The 18,564-nt window shown below is 35.3% G+C and overlaps 1 protein-coding gene across 2 annotated transcripts in view; it reads left to right on the top strand.

Annotated features, from left to right (window-relative positions):
- Nucleotides 1-3,248: 3,248 nt before the first annotated feature.
- Nucleotides 3,249-18,564, top strand: part of LOC128234905 (homeobox protein LOX2-like) — a 74,452-nt gene continuing 59,136 nt past the window's right edge. The window contains exon 1 of one of the 2 annotated variants that reach the window (XM_052949521.1): nucleotides 3,249-3,477. In XM_052949521.1, coding sequence (XP_052805481.1) covers nucleotides 3,461-3,477 — 17 coding nt within the window. In that variant the 5' untranslated portion in view covers nucleotides 3,249-3,460. Of the gene's footprint in view, nucleotides 3,478-17,025; nucleotides 17,405-18,564 lie in introns of those variants that run through there. The other variant, XM_052949523.1, reaches the window with a different exon arrangement.

The raw sequence follows: 18,564 nt of genomic DNA, 5'->3' as shown, positions 1-18,564 counted from the left end.
GAAATCCTTTAAAGATACACTCTTACTCCAAACTAAGATTTACCACAATTAATATATATATATTTAATTTACCGAAAAGGATGAATAAATATCGACAAAAACTGGTTCTTATGATGGATACTGTATTTAATTTGAAAATGGTGCAGAACACACGGTATTTCTACCTTATGAGACGATAGTTGATCACTGTTTATCTTTCATGGCCCACAAGTCATTTAATATTTGTGCGCGTTCTGCTATTAAATACATCGTTACAGTCTTGTTATCAGTAAACTTTAATATTTCCCCAAAATGCATTATTTAGTAAGTAGTTTATCACTCAAAATTTATGTTTATAATACAAGTGTATGAATTGATTTTAAATACGAGTGTCACTTTTAACTAGCTGATATAATATAGTTGTCCGGTTATCGTAGTGGTTAGCGCGCAATGGACACATACGAGTTTGGTCATTATGCCGGAAAAGTGAGTTTTCTCCGGTTTTTCGGTTTTCCATACAACAAAATACTCTTTCAAACGAAAGCGACTTAGCATAAGTTAATATAACTTTCTTCACAATCGTTGAAAAAAATGAATAAGGCTTAAAACTAATTCAATGAAAATAACAGCAACAACAAATAAAGAAGACGCCATTGAAAGGTACAAGAACAAGGCCCAGTAGACACAAAACAATATACAAAACAACACAAACCGATCACACACGTTTCAAAATATACGAGTTTAATAAATGTTTGGGGTCCGCCTCAGAACGGTCAGACCCGAACTTGTGAAACGTTTAATGCAGCGAAGAACATTGACTCTACCATATCGTCTGCAGCATGTCTAGTCATTCTCGTGTTTTTGCCCATATTTGCATATTCACAAAGCCCAGCTAGTGTATATTCCTCGTGAGTGTCGTTTTGTGTTATCTTCGGATCAACTTCCAAGCCAGCTTTGATGTCGGCCTCCCAGATATGCATGGCGATAATGCCGCTTTCAACATTTTCTTGATTACGAAAACTTCGATTAAGTGCTGATTAGGCCCGGAGATACGGTCAATTTTCCATTTTCCAATTGTGTTATGGCGCGTACGTTCACGTAACTAAGAACGAAAGGTCTTCGCAATTATAAACATTTTATATAATTTGTAATTAATGCCGTGCAAGGAAATTCCAATATAGTGCAACATTTAGAATAGCCATTTTGCGCCAATTTGAAAAATGATACACATTTGTGGAAATGGAAAAATTGAAAGGATCATTATAACGAACGGTTTAAGATGTACATGTTTCCAAATGTGAAAGTAAAAAAAAACGGAAATAATTATTTGCGGTAAAGTGTTGCAATTGCCAGTTTTGGGCATTCCTGTAAGATATGATTGATATATAAAAGTGAAAATATCATTGGACCTTAAACAACATGTCCCTCCAATCGCTGCCGCTGTTCTATCTGAAGCCGCATTAATGTATGACCTCATATTTTCCGATGACGTCATAACCCATTTCTTCTTATCACGTTCATAAGATCATTACAATGTTGTACGTATTCAGTAAGTTTTTCGTTAATTTCGAATTTAACACATAACATGAATACTGTTTACAAAATACACTAATTCAGATATCTTGGGAAACGCGCTCATAATTATGGAATAATTAAATGGCATGAAGTAATATACTAATGATTAAGTGTGAGCGGAGTGAGCGTAGCGAATATAGGTTGTATTATAATGACAGTATAATTGTAAGATTTTTTTAAATTCTTTTTTTGCCCTTTATTCATTTCAAATAAACAAAGGCTGGTATACAATATTTGTCTTTATTGAATTAAGAAAGATGTAGCTAATCGGATTACTTGTTATTTATAACTATCCAATAGAGTTAATTAAGTCAGTGATGTATGACCATAAGATTGACATAAGTTGTATATTGAATACCATCCTTGCAGAAGGAGATTCACAGAGCATCCAAAAGTCAAATGTGTGTGTATCAGATATTCAAATGCATTGAGAGAGCTAACTACATTAAAGATGCACTCTTACTCCCAAATAATATTTACCACAGTTAATAAATATTGTTTTAATTTTCCAAAAATGATGAATAAATGTCGAAAACAATGGTTCTTGTGAAGGATACCGAGTTTGATTTAAAAGAAATGAACATAAAACACGGTATATCTATCTTCTGAGACTATAGTAGACCACAGTAAATCTTTTAGCATTCACCAACCATTTTAATACTTTTGCGCTTTCAGCTATTTAATACACGGTTATAAACTTGTTATTAATAATTATTTTTTGTCCATAAATGCATAAGTTGGTAAGTAGTTGGAGGTTATCACTCAAAATGTATGTTTGTTATACATGTGTATGTTTTGATTTTGAATAAGATGTCACTTTAACTTCTATCTCTTTAATCCTTTCGATGATATACGAGTATGTATTAAATATGTTGTTTTCCATCAAATTGGCATGGAATTCATAAATCCTAAACAACATGCATCTTATCAAAACTTTTTATAGTACAAAAGTCATTCGCACATTTTGGGACACTTCCTCAGTTGATGCAAATCGATGGCTTCAGCCAAACTGATTTATCTAAACAAATGTGTAATACACATACGATAGTTTGCCATTAACTTGGATCGTCGTATACACAAACAATATCTCATCATTATTCTTTACTGCAATAATACGATCATAAAACATCCCCTTGTTATAGAGTGATGAATAACTGTATTTTATGAGTAGTAACATGCACGTTTATAACACATAAAAGAACGAAGCGAAAAAGAAGCTTTTTGAAAGATGATAGAAAATAGAACTTAAAAGTGTATTTTGACACCTTTTTATCAGGTTTTATAACGTTATTTACATTAAAATTTGACTAGCGGGTAAATAGGAGGCGCACCCGGCGCCCAATCACCCCTCCTAAAATCGCGCATGTTTGCTTTTTTTTGTCAAAATTGGAGAAAGAACGTAATAAAAACGCTCGAGATGCACCATTTTGGACTAGACATTGTCATTTCTTTTCACTAACCCCCCCCAACCCCGTTTCAACATCTTAAACCATATACATTTCGGTTCTGAGGGAGGGCGAATACCAAAAGGATGTGCCCCTTTTACGCCCCCCTCTTACGTCACTTCCTGGATCTGCCCCTGTATGTGGAAATATGAGTAACTTAAAAAACAATCAGTAAACGCCTTCACCAAATTCACAGTATTTCTTCGTCGAATATTACATTATATGGTTATATTATTAAACAGTGGATGTTACATGAGAGGCCATTCAACACGGAATTCAGTAAAAAAATAAACTGGTTTACTACGAAAATAACAAATAATATGAATTTCATAAATGTGGTATTGAATGGCCACGAAAGTAAGATTCTAATATAAAATAAATAAAAATATAGTGATTTATAGCGCTTGGAATATAAATCGAACGTCATAATATAGCGCGCTCATTTACAGCCCTATTCATTCATGACGTCACGTCCAAGGTTAGTTCTAATTATAGATGTATTAAATGCTTTTCAGTGGCCATGCCACTAGTAAAAATTGTAAAATTATCTTTTGGAGCTCATTCGGTGAAATAGATTACGATCTAACACTGAAACAAACATTTTACCTCTGAATATAAACAAGTATACTGACGTCATTTCATGATGGCGACGTCGTCATTTATTTATTAAATTTATATAAACATAAATATTAGGAAACAATCTTAAAAAGTTCGAGACGTTAAAACAAAAATAGTTCAAACTGTTCAAGTCTCAAACGTCAGAATTGTTTATCACTGTATGTAACATATTAGTGCATTGAAATACTGTTGATATGTTATGATGGCTCTAACAATGACGTCGTTATGACGTCATCAAATGCCTCCGATCCTGCCTCTTACCCCTGGCCAAATGTTTGCATTTTGTGCAAATGTCAGTCATCGAACACTAAATTTGTTTGGCGTGCAAATCTGGAAAAGATGGACGTTTGAATTCATACATCTTAAATTTTTATGACATTTAGTCAGCTCTGCATCGGTTTTGAGCCAAATGATTAACTATTCCAGAAACTACACACCATTGCGAACATTTTGGTATATAAAACTCCTTGTTGGCAGACATAGACCAGTTACTCCTCTAAATATTCATGTAATGTGATCTGATTTGCAGCACTATCAATAAGCTATGTCCCCGAACTTTTGTACCAACGCTCGTAAACTTTCTTAGAACAAAGTGTTTTTCGTCGTATATACTTGTACATTCATAACACATTGATAATACAGTATTTCCTTCAGTTTGTAACCGCCTGTGTTATACTTCATTGAAGTTTTAAGAAGATGCCGTATTTATTCCTTTATAATTCTCAGACTGACACAATACTGTCACCTCTAAGCTTCAACAGAAAATTCTTTATTGACTTGATGGTATGAAATCATATTCAGTATTTCGTTGTGTTCGAGAGGGATGGATAAAAACCTCGGTACATGAGAAAATGAGATGCTATTCATGTATTCAAACTTTTAAAACATTATGAAACAATGGAAACTACAGGGAAAAGCCCAGTAACCTAAACTGTAACTAGGGTTTTGTTTTAAAGGCACAAGGAAAGTGTGTGTATACCACGTGATAAATTACGTCATATATGCTACGTCGGAAGGCAACATTTAGCTTAAAATGAAGACTTAAATCAAAGATAACTTTTCTTGTACAACACCTCTTTAAATGAAACAAAGGGCAGTCTATGCTTCTTAAAGAGTCCCGCATTTGTTTTATCACCGAAATTTGATAAAGTCATTAACTTCATCAATCACTTCGACAAACCTGTTTCCAAAATTATGTTTTGACAGTGCTCCGTCAAACGACCGTATTGTGAAAAGGTTTGTCGAAGTGTTTAAAGAAACTAAACTCTCAATCAAACTCTGGTAAAAGATCGAAGACAGGGCTCTGTAAGCGGCGTAGACTGTGCTATCTTTCATTTAAAATGGTGAAGAAATAGTGAAGTTATCTTTGTTCAAAGTTTTTTTTTTCAAATCAAAATATAGCCTTCCGACGTAGCATTTATGACGCAATTTATCATGTGGTATACACACACTGAAGGAGCGTTGCTAAACAAACAATTATCAAGCAACACAGCGCCTCAAGTCAATAAACATTACGCAACCATCAACATATCGTCATTGGTTAGTACTGGGGTCAACCGCCTTGGTACGGTCGGTGAAAACTAGCGGGGGGGGGGGGGTTAAACCCCCCTTCATATTATTTTACTAAGATATCGGGGGATATGGGATTAATACTGCCGAGTTAAAACGGGGGAAAGGAACGTTCAGCCTCCCATTATTGGAAAACTGGGGTTTAACCGGGATACGAGCGCTAAACCTCGTATATATGTTACAGCATGATATTTGGGGATACGGGGTAAAAGCAACCAAGCATATGTAATGTTTTGGTGTCTTTTGATATTCAACCAACGGAATTAAGCAAAACAGATTAATTTTTTAACAGCACTTACTCAAGTGCAAATGATGGTACTTTGACGCTTATTTTGAATGTTATGATAACTGAACTAATGAGAAAAAAGAGTGATGCTAACTAGATTAAGTTTTTTCTTGCCCGACTTGACCTTTTGAAAACATTTCGCTTCTGAGCTTCGCTTTACAGTTCCAATTACAATACTAAAGCAACATTATTGAACCACTATTTCGAAATAGAAAACTATTAAGCATAATTTGTCCATAAAGTACACACACGTCTGTCTGTATGTCCGTATGGTGTACTACATAGCGGTTGCGAATTTTGGAGAAATTTAAGTCAAAACGGTTAACACAAGTATGAAGATATTCATAAGCGGATTCTGCTAAACTCCCCAACACCCAAACCCCACTTCAATTTATATATAAAAAAACAGAATATATTTATACAAATATAAAATTAAAAGATATTATAACATTACGGTTGAACGAAATATGTATACACTACACAAGAATACACCGTAAACTATACGGTAGAACAAAATATGTGTACAATTCACAATCATTCACCGTTAACTATACGGTAGAACAAAATATGTGTACAATACACAATCATTCACCGTTAACTATACGGTAGAACAAAATATGTGTACAATACACAATCATTCACCGTTAACTATACGGTAGAACAAAATATGTGTACAATTCACAATCATTCACCGTTAACTATACGGTAGAACAAAATATGTGTACAATTCACAATCATTCACCGTTAACTATACGGTAGAACAAAATATGTGTACAATTCACAATCATTCACCGTTAACTATACGGTAGAACAAAATATGTGTACAATTCACAATCATTCACCGTAAACTATACGGTAGAACAAAATATGTATACAATTCAAAATCATTCACCGTTAACTATACGGTAGAACAAAATATGTATTCACTACACAAGAATACACCGTAAACTATATGGTAGAACAAAATATGTATACAATTCACAATCATTCACCGTTAACTATACGGTAGAACAAAATATGTATTCACTACACACGAATACACAGTAAACTTTATGGTAGAACAAAATATGTATAGCACACAAAAGAATCCACACGGTAAACTAAGGTCAAACAAAATGACCTTGTGTGAAACCCTTGAACCTAATAGTTTGGTTCCTAGGGGTCGGAACCGCTTCCGTTTCGCTCCCAAATCCGCCCCTGCTACTTTTGAAAATCAACGACCTGCAAATGATGCTAGATTACGTGCACAAGTCACTCATATAATTGAACAAGTAATTCCTGTAGCTGTTGCAACAAAGTGCATGGAAAAATCTAAAGTTGAAAGATAATTCTTGTGGAGCTTTAAAATGATGTTGAAAATGGTATATTGAGCGCATTCAAGTCGATTTTAATTAGAAGAATTTATCTCCGACATTCTGCCGTGGCGACGAGCGAATACCGACATCTTGATTTCCAAAAACATGCAAATGATTTCCCACTACTATGCTCCAACCAGTGATTTCTTGATAAGAGCATTTTATTAAAGTTATAAATTAGGAACGCACATAAAAATCTCTCTGATTAAACCTCGCCTGACACGACTCCTAATATAAGCAATTTTAGGATGTAAACGATACGGAACGTGGACAAGAGATTTCATTTCGACAAAACGTATTTCTGTGTTTCATTAACAATGCTTGTCTAATAAATAACGCATGTAGCTTGACAAAATGGCTCTCGTGTGTGAAAACTAACATCATTCTCGGAGTATGCACATGATATGTGCATCGATATGATGAAACCTACGTGTAAAAATATTTAGAACAACAATTGCTTTGGTAGGCACTGTTGTAGCATTCTTGATTATAAAAGAATAGTTGCGTAACACCACTTGTACGGGTATGTGTGCGTGTGAGCTACTTTTTGTGCACGATGTCATTAATGTATGTGTGCCTGTGAACTACGTTTTGTGCATTACGTCATTAAAGCATGTGTACATTGTAAACACTTAGATTTACGTGTATTATCGCCCTAGAACAGTGGTAGGTGTGATAGCGATAACAGCGGTCGTTATATACAAGTTTGAAACAAAATACTGGCAAACTTCTGGCTAAATTATCTGCAACGTAAAAAACCCCGTTCGTATGTATACTTCGTCTGTTCGTGTGGTTTAACGTACAGGTCCACGGCAACGGCGTTGTGCTTTTCACCAGCGGATAAATGGATAAATTGGGGGCACATGACGCCCTCCCCACCCCCGCAATAATAGTTGTTCATTTTTACTTTATACTTCAATATAGGAGAAAAGGTGACAAGATACTCCCAAAATGTACCATTTGGACTAGAAATTGATACAATTGTTCAAGGGGTAGTACCCTCAAAGTCCCTGTCATGATTTAAGCCAAATAAATTTCGGTTTAAAAGTCAAAAGGCTACGACCCCCTAAGTTACGCCCCCTCTAACGTCAAATTCAGGATATACCCCTGCTTTTAAATTGTAACAATTTACGCATTGCTTAAACACCCATTGTTTCGTAATTTTTATGGTTACCTTTATAGTACAACATTGTGATTTTTGAATACCTGGTGACCTCATGTTGGTATGGTTACATTAGAAATTGTTTTGTGTGCAAAAATCCTTATAACCATAAACGGTATAACAACCAAGTAATTTTGAGTTCAAATTATGCAAAACATGTAATTTTTGTTCGATTTCGGTTGCAATAAATAACGAATTTACGTATTGCAATAAGTGTATGCATGTTGTTATTTCGGCTTTTTCAGTGGTCAAAGTGAACACAAGCCTGCTAGCCCTGCACTGGTAGAATGTCTTCCGGGCTTGTTAAAATTCTGAAATTTATATAGCAGGCTTGTTAAAAAATGATGATGTCAAGCAATAAGTATAAGAATTGTTCGTCCAAAAGTCTTATTTCGATGACTGCTATTTATTAACATATAATTAACAGTCAACAAATACCTTTCGAATGACTCCATCCTTACGGTTATTTGAGCTTTTATAGATGGCTAGAATTCCTTAACTAGTATGGCTGTATGGATTGACACTTTGTTTTCTCTAAAATCAATCGTACCTTATAAATAGTTACAATGAATCGTTAACAAAGTAAATCTAAAGTGAGATTAAAGTTACGGACGTCATGGTTCTTTGTTGGCAAGTTTTTTTGGTAAGCCTACAAGTAAAATATTTTTTAGACGGTACATTTATAGATCAAACGAAATACAATGGTGGTGTTTTTTTAATTAATACTACATACTCGCGTGCATGGTTTTATCTTTTAATACAATTTACGTTTGATATTCAAGTTTAAAGTGACGTAAGTGTAGTGAACACTTTCGAAACCAACGCAGCTATAAATATTCTTGCTTAATTATAATGCACGTCCTATTTCACCGAAATTTAACCATGTAAATCAACCAAAAACACCAGTCGAACAGTTGGATGACTCTGAAAAAACGGTTGTACAAGAAAACGTCAACATTAATCATTCAACGGTATCCATAATTATATTGCAGGCATGTTTCTTGTACCGCCTAAATCTCAAAGGAGAGTGATTGGCTTTGAGATTTTTTTACATCTTTACGTCTTCTTACGAAAGTAATTTTCAATTGCAAGACGACACAATTGGAGCGTAAATAACAATTTGCCTACCGGGCGCCGTCAAAACGTCACCGTGTATGTTTCAGGTCACCATCCAACAACAAATACGGGTTGACAAGGAGTCAGAGAGGGAATCTTAAAACATAACATTCTTGTAAAATTGTCTAGTTAACGTGCGATCGTTGCTCAAAACCCTTAGACATAATTCTGCAATTACCGACACCTTAATTTTTGATTTTCCTATTTCAATTTCGCTTGATACTGGTAGTAGCATTGTACTAAGATAATTACAAGTGAACCTGTATACACAAAGAGTTCGTTCGTGGATCATATGCAGCCATTGCAACAGACAGGTCATGGTATGAGGGTTGGTTGACTTTTGTCGCATTTCGAGTCCACTTTGCCACATAAAAAGGCGTCTTTTTAGGAAAGTGTTAAGTAATATACGAGTTTCGTTAACGAACCACGATGACTGGATACTCCTTGTATAATTTTTTTTATTAATGTAAGAACATTTCATAACCTAACACGTATTTGCTCTCTTGACTTTTGCATTGAAGCAAGGAGACTTTTATGAACCGTATAACATGTGGTCCTCCATAAACTTTGTAACAAGATCGCCCAACGTTGGTAAGGCTTGATAAATGAATTGAGAAATGGTTCATGGTATTTTAAACATTTCAAACATCCGCATGTGTGAGAGTCAAGTACAGCAGATACCCCATGAGGCCGAAAAGTTATAGTTAAAAACTTATTCGGCATCTCAAAATAAAATTGCCCTTTGATTGCGATGTTATGTTAATATAGCGAATGAATTACTAAAGTGATAAAAAACGTATGTCCTTACTGCTATAAAATACCTCTACAATATAAAATGTATATTATGGCGTATGTTTAGAAAAATATGAACGTGTTTTTTTCTGTTTTTGTACTTTTATTATTTGCTATCAAAAGTTCCCCGTGTATAAACTCTTACATGTCAAGGTTTGGAAATTCAATGAAACAAGCTTTGTAATACACAGCCTCTCATTTACATATTACATCATTTAATAATAAAATCAATATTAAACTCATAAGCCATATCGTAGATCACGGGTGTTATTCAATATGCGACTAAGGTCAATCTAACGGACATACATCAATGACTTCATTTACTCTATTGGTCAATTATTAATAGTCATCCGATTAGCTACATCGTTCTTAGATCCAATAAAGAGCAGTATTAAATACCACTCCATATATAAAAATCTCTGACTACTTCGTTTGTGAACAAAAAAAAAACGTTTAGAAAATATTTTCTTATTGGTATAGATAACAACAAACTACTCCGTGTCAAGCCGATGAGTTTCCTTGAAAAACGAAAGCTTGTTTTCGTTTTGTGTTCTTGCTTGATCACGTTTTAACCATTTATTTACCAGATTTGCGCCATTAATTTCCCAAGTCTGGCCAATTAATACTCAAGAATTGAGCAATTAATTCACCAAGATTGAGCAAACACTTCCAAAAGTCTGAGCCATTATCTAACCAATTTTGATCCATTAATTTCTCGAGTTTGAGCCATTAATTCACCAGATTTGAGCCATTATTCCCCGAGATCGAGCAAACAAGTTCCCAAGTCTGAGCCATAAATTCACCAAGTGAACCACCCCAAATCTGAGCCATAAATTAATCAATTCTGATTCATTATTTTCCCAAGTCGAGCCATTAATTAACAAGATTTGAGCCATTATTCACCAAACTTGAGCAAACAATTCCCCAAATGTCAGACCCATAAATCCCCGAGTTTGAGCCATTAATGTATTAAGTTTAAGCCATTAATTATCCAGGTTGGACCTATTTATTCACCAAGATTGAGCCATTATTTCACCAAGTTTGACTAGTTATTTCAAAAGACTTACGTACGTAAAACATGTGTAAATTTGACATAAAATAAAACCCTGTATCAATGCTATTGTATGCACCTTCACATGCAGTGATGCAATCAAATGAAAAAGCAAACAACAAAAAACTTCTAAAATCTTTCGTTCATATTATCTGTCAGGGCGATATACTTGATGTATATTAGGCCATTAACCAACAGCAGCGCAGAAATGAACTACGGAGTTATGGGCCATTTGTGAGGCAAATGGGCAATAAAAAAGAACTTGCGGGTATTTGCGACTAGTGGGATTTCGCTGTAATCTAAATATTGCGAGTTGATCATGTTAAAGTGTCGGTTTTTGTAGCGTACGTATCTTAAGAAAATGATATAAACTATAAAACTAATGGTTGATTAAGCATTGATAGTATAAAAAAACATTGTGTTGCTTACCTTGTTGTAGAGACTAACAGAAAATATGATTTAACGTTTTAATATACACAATTTTTTTTGAGAACTACCTTGGAATAAAGGGCGGGGCGAATGTTGATTGAAACTCTTAGAATGGGATTATCATCGAATGTGTGAATGCAGTAGAAGTTTAAATGTGACGTTTCTGGTGGTGTTGGCTGATGTGGGTTGCACTAGTATTAGAAATGGCAGTTATTGCTGTCGTAATATTCTGTGTAGATGTTATTGTATTGTTGCTGTTGTAGTTGTTGCTGTTAAATTTTGTTGGTTGTTGTTGTGGTGGTGGTGGTGGTGGTGGTGGTGGTGGTGGTATTGTTCTTGATTTTGTAGTAGTAGTTGATGTTGTTGATGTTATTATTGTTGTTGTTGTTGTTTCAATGGGCGGTTTGCCAGCAGTGAGAAAAGTAGTGGAAGTATTAGCGCCATAGGTAGTAGAAGTACCGTGCGTAGCACTGTTTCTCAGGGGCGGAGCCAGGACTTAACATATCCAAGAAACCCAAAAATTAGGATCAAAACACGGCAAGGGTCCACCACGAAAACGTTGATTGATTTTTTCTTTAATGGTGCTTATTAAATTAATGTAAATTATGCATAATTTCTCAACCATAATGGCACGGAGTGATCACTTGGACAATTGGACAACATAAATATATTTTAGTGCGATGGTGAAGACCGCAAAAGCTGATATGAATCTCTCTGAGAAGAAATCAGTCCTAGGGTACTTTTTGAGATGCCTCGTGAAAGTTATCCCTGGTTGAGTTCGAGCCCACGACCTCTTGGTAAGAGGCTGTCCCCATATCCATTGGAATACGTCAGCATTGTAGGCAGGGTGCGCACCAGATACACTCCAGACCTGTATCCGTTTCTGCTTCAGGTAGCATGTAACGAATAGAATGTATCCCTGGTTAGAGCTACCCTGGTTCCTTAATGTGCACAAGTGAATGGCGTTGTCACACGGGACTACCATTTAACGTGTCCCCGGAAGACGACTAGTATTGCATTAAGTAGTGCGACGGGGATTCGAACTAGCGATTCTTGATTGGCATTTAAGTGTGTTACCACTAGACAACGGATTCGCGAACTTCTCAACATCGTACCGGGATGCTTGTAAAGGATTAGATCAGTTACCAATAAAAGGGGTGTAGATGGAAAGCTGAATGCGAACATGTCTTATTAGGCTCTTTGTATGATGCTCTTTAGAACATTTTTGCAATCAACCATCGAAATGAAACCTATACCACTCACAGAGGGTACATGATACCTACCCGATACAGCCCGTATCTGCGGCATATGTTCCAACAACCTCACAGATAGGTCGATGCATGCAAATCCGATGGAATTCAAAGTCTAAAGGGTTAAAATCTCCTTTTATGCGGGATCGAATATAGCCCTTAATTACTGTGCAATTTCGCGAAGTGGGAATGAAACGTACACCCTATTATTATCCGAAGCCTTTGGTAGTGGCTGTTAACCTGTTCCACAGTTCAGAACAAAAGAGAAAGAACTTGAATCAATACATTCTCTTTCCTTAAACCTTCCCTGAGAAAATTTGACATTGATATCTAAGTTGTTGAGGTTTTTTTTAAAAATTCATTATGAAAAATACGGCAAGCATTTTTAGAGATTTTTTTTATTAAATACAAAATTTGCTTACGTAATCATAGTAATAATCTACATTGTCTTTTCAGGGTGTACCTTGCAAAGCAAAGGAGCAACTGTGTTATAATGTTATTAAATTCGTAGATTTATCACCGAACTTTATATACATCTTAAGCATTCGTAAATATGGGCTCTTTATCCTATTCCGTTTACTAAATTAAATAGAATTGACGTATCACTGAACGTTGTTCCAAAGTTTGTGTTCACCAGAGCATGTTTTTATATTGATTGTGTTTCATAGGGCATGACCTTCTTCTGATTTTATAGACCAGGGCATGCCTACTAATGTTGCCCAGACATTGATATCATGCTATCTGTTCTCACCAGAGCCTAACTTCCTACTGTTGCCCAGAAAAGGAAGTTCTACTGTTTCCGTTCACAAGCGCATGCTTCTGTTTGTGTAGCCCATGGCATAAACTTCTACTGTTTGTTATGCAAAGGACATGACCTTTTTCTGTATTTCGCTGCGTGGGGCAAGACCAAATTCTGTTTGTGTTACCAAGGGCATTACCTTCTTCTGATTGTGTTGTCCAGGATATGACCTTTTTCTGTATTTCGTTGCTCGGGGCATGACCTACTACTGTTTGTGTTGCCAAGGGCCTGACCTACTACTGTGTTTGTAACCCAGTTTGTGTTATCCAAGGCCTAACTACATCTGTTTGTGTGGCCCAGTTAATGACCAACAGTTGTTTGTGTTGTCAAGGGCATGACCTTTACAGTCTGTGTTACCTAGTTCATGACCAACAACTATTTGTGTTGTCAAGCAAATGATCGCCTACTGTTTGTGTTGTAAAGGCATTACTTTCTACTGTTTTAGTTGCCCGGGCATGACCTTACATATTTGCGTTGCTTGAACTTCTGTTTGTGCTGTCCAGGTGATGACCTACTACTGTTGTCCAGGTGATGACCTATTTCTGTTTGTGTTTCCAAGAGCCTGGCCAATTACTGATTGTGATATACAGTTCATGGCCAACATTTGTTAATATGGCACAGGTCATGACCTACAACTGTTTGTGTTGCCCGCGACTTGACCTTCTACTGTTTGTGTTGCCTATGGCATTACCAAATACTGTTTTTGCTACCCATGGCATGGCCTTATACTGGCAACAACTTCTACTGTTTGAGTTGCACAGCATATCACCAACTTCTGAGTATGTTGACCAGGGCAGGATTCCCGCTGTTTGTGTTTCCCAGGGTATGCCTACTACTGTTTGTGGTGCCAAGAGCACAGCCTTATACTAGCAAGAACTACATGTACTTCTTCTTTTGTTTATGTAGCCCAGGGCATGACCTACTACTATTTATGTTGACCAGGGCCTGACTCCCGCTGATTGTGTTACCTATGGCATGACCTTGTACTGTTTGTTATGCCAAGGATATGACCTTCGTCTGTTCAGGTAACCCAGGGCATGACATATCACTCATTATGTTGACTAGAGCATGACCTTCTTTCGTTTATGTTGCCATGAGCAAGACCTACTGCTACTAGTTGTGTTGCCCATGGCATGACCTTCTAATGTGTGTTTTGCCCAGGGCATGACATACAAGTGTTTTTGTTGCCAAAGGTATGACCTAGTATTATTCATAGTACCAAGGGCATGACCTACTATTGTTTGTGTTGGACGTATTTCTGTTTGTGTTGTTCAGATGATGATCTACTTCTTTTGCCCAGGTGATAACCAACTACTGTTTGAGTGACTTAGGACATGACCTTCTATTGATTGTGATGCTGAGGGCATGATCTACTAGTAGTTATGTTTCACTGTTGATGATCTACTACTGTTTGTGTTACCAAGTGCATGACCTACTACTGATTATGTTGACCATGGCCTTACTCCCACTGTGTGTGTCACCAAGTGCATGACCTACTACTGATTATGTTGACCATGGCCTTACTCCCACTGTGTGTGTTACCAAGGACATGACCTACTACTTATTATGTTGACCATGGCCTTACTCCCACTGCGTGTGTTACCAAGTGCATGACCTACTACTGATTATGTTGACCATGGCCTTACTCCCACTGTGTGTGTTACCAAGTGCATGACCTACTACTGAGTATGTTGACCATTGCCTTACTCCCACTGTGTGTGTCACCAAGTGCATGACCTACTACTGATTATGTTGACCATGGCCTTACTCCCACTGTGTGTGTTACCAAGTGCATGACCTACTACTGATTATGTTGACCATGGCCTTACTCCCACTGTGTGTGTCATCAAGTGCATGACCTACTACTGATTATGTTGACCATGGCCTTACTCCCACTGCGTGTGTTACCAAGGACATGACCTGGTACTGTTTGAGATGCCCAAATAAAGACATTCGTCTGTTTAGTCTGCTACTAATAATTGAGTTGACCAGAGCCGATATTCATAAAAAAAACTTATGTCATTTCATAACCTAAACACCTATACCTTTCTCCGAATTTAACTATGTATATTTTAGGAAATCAACTTAAGGTAGGTAGTGACATATATTGGATATGAATACCTGCCATGCAGGGTATGACCTTCTGCTGTAAGTGAGAGTTTTGTCTTGGTTGGTTTCAATGGACCCTCGTTCAACGGCACTTCCGGAAATCGATCAGTATATAAGTGATAAAGCGAGGGATAGAACCTACTATCCCTGGGTTCACAGTCACTGGGGTAATCCTGTGTTGTTTTCTTAGGATAGAGAATCAAGTGCACAGAAAGAATCTAGCCCTTGAAAGAGATACATCGGTTCATTAATGTTTACTCGTGTACATAATACTTTCACTCGGAACATCAGTATAAAGTCATCCTTCCTCGGTAGATTTTTTTTATTTTTAGAGATCGAATCTGGGTCGATAGTCAAGAGTTTTTTCCCAATAGACCACTAGTACGCCAAACCCCATATGGTGTTTTGAATATATAAAAAATGTGTTCTTCTTTGGGCATTTCCTGTTCCTTGTTCCTGCACTTTCTAAAGAATGACCATGTATGGGGCAATAATTACGAATATTTAAGAGTCTGAGTTCAGGCTCAATGGGGAACATTGAAAATTTTCATTTCATTGTAACGTCTCATCTTGTTTAATATTGAAGATGAAATTTGCTGAAATTGTATTGCTTCTTGACATTGTACAATTATGTGTTTTTGTAAAACAAATTGAATTCAGATGATTCTTTGAAATTCAATATTTTTTCTCAATCTGTCAGATTGTAGACTCGAAAAAGAGATTGTTCGTAATCATGAACTCAGGGCTAGGTTGCTTAACCTTGCCATCGCTTTACAACAAATTCCATGCAGCGGTACGTTAGCTTAGAAAGAAGCCTTAGTCAGATTCTTAACGTAAGGAGCTCTCTGACAAAGCGTTGTGTAAGACGTTCACCGCTAAGCAGCTCATCCATGTATAGTCCTATTTTGAACACTTTTGAAACAGTTTCAATCCACTCGAAACTCCCTTTTTCATCGTTTGGGGGTAGTTTTTTTTGTCGCAGTCAGAAATGTGACCCCTTGGTATATTAAGACAGAAAGAATCATTACCTTTAAGTAATTTTTAATTCAAATATAAATACAAAACATCTATATGTACCGATGTGACCAAATATGTAATCAGTGTTTATGATTATAAATAAAGAAAGAAATACGCATAACAATGACTTCACACCTCATGTATAACAACAAACATATCAATAAGAGGTTATAAAAAATTCACAAACATACATGCGTCATAAAACGCAGTCAAACTTAAGTTACAAATTTTATTGCGCCACCAGAGTGTAGCATAATCAATATATTGCACGAGTATATCGAACAATACATGCAAACATAATTATAAAATATAATTGGTAACTATATATAAATAGAAATAATGTTTATCACTAAAAACAAGTATTTGATACCATTGTTTATTCAATTGATAATGATTAAATTTTGATAAATATAAACCTTCATATATATAATTATTTTCTCAAGTCTGAAATTCAAGGATATGACATGATCACTTAGTTAAAACACATTAACCTGTTTTGTTATACTGTGAGAAACGCAATTAAACCTTCATTTTACCTTTCAACCATAAATTAAATGACTCGACGTCCTAATGTGACTTTTCAAACTTCAATTTCATCAAAGAAATAATTTGGAAAAAAATAATCACTTTAAGTTTACTATATCAAAGTAAACTAAGTATGAAAGTAAAAGACATTTATCATTCGCCATTGCGCTGGCTGTACACTTGCCGGTGGCGAATGTGTTATAACGAATAATGGCCGACCTCACGCATAAAATGTAAACAAGGAGAAAAATTACTACGCGTGAGAAATGCGGTTGTTCTTTCGTCTTAAATTGTTATTGTACAAGCTTTTAATGTCTTCGATGAAAGGTAGAGTGATATATTTTTAATTTGATTATTATGCGATGGTTAAAGGGTTAAAATCTAATGTATTTTGTAAGGTAATGTGAAATAACAATACGTATCGAATGGTTGTGTTTACCTTGTAGACACGAATGGCGTTACATACGGGTACTCGGGTGTATATTTATTATTTTATACAATGGAATGTGGTCTTTTACGCGAGTATACTATATATATTTTTGCCAGCAAAAACATCTGACGAATAATGCATCCACGGTAACTTGTTTATAAAGTAAAAAGGAATCAAGCAAGCAACCTATTTCACCCAACTGAAGCCATAAATAACTTGGGCTGTCCGCGCCAAGATTGAGGAGAGAAATAGTTACCATTTATCATCATTAGTAAGCGTTTATTCGCAACACATCTGGTGGGAAGAAAAATGAGTTTATTATTCCGAAACAAACCTCAGTATGTTTTAAAACTTACATAATAAAAGTGATTTTTTTATGATTTTTTACTAAGTTAAGGAATAAATAATATATTTGTTTGATTTTTATTAATTAATATATCAATGAATTTCCATTTATTTTGACTTGCAACTTAGCTGTAATATAAAATGTTTTATAATTTAGGCTTAATAAATTAAAATGGTTTGGCAGTAATTTTTAATATTATTTTATATATTTTTAAATTGTATAAAAACACAAAAATAGTATTTTATTGACCAAGAATAAATATTTTGAATTTTGGATGGAATCAAGTTTTGTGTTTTTATTATAATAAAAAGGAAACCCACACATTTAATATAAACTATATATCATGGAACAAAAACTGATTGTGATTTTTTATGAAGAAATTTGTAAAAAAATAATATACAAATGACCCATTTAGATATCTGAACAAAGTATAAACCTTAATAAAATTTTATGCAATTAAAAAAAGAAATGATATCTTTTCGGCAGAAGTTCTTATTTGTAACTTAAATGATATAAAGAAGTATCTTTTTTAAATTTAAAGGGCAGAAAAATATAAGGTTAATAGTCCATTATTTATATTTTTAATATATGGAATTATTTTAATTAATACATTTCCGAAACATATTAAAATATTTAAAAAAGGAAAGATATTTAATGTTTTATTTTCAAATGTCGCTAATCAAATAATTTGTTGCCCATGAAATAATATCT

The sequence above is a fragment of the Mya arenaria genome, chromosome 5 (assembly GCF_026914265.1).
Source record: "Mya arenaria isolate MELC-2E11 chromosome 5, ASM2691426v1".
NCBI classification, from domain to species: domain Eukaryota; kingdom Metazoa; phylum Mollusca; class Bivalvia; order Myida; family Myidae; genus Mya; species Mya arenaria.
Note: the sequence above shows the minus strand (reverse complement) of the source record. Positions and strands in the feature narration are given on the sequence as shown.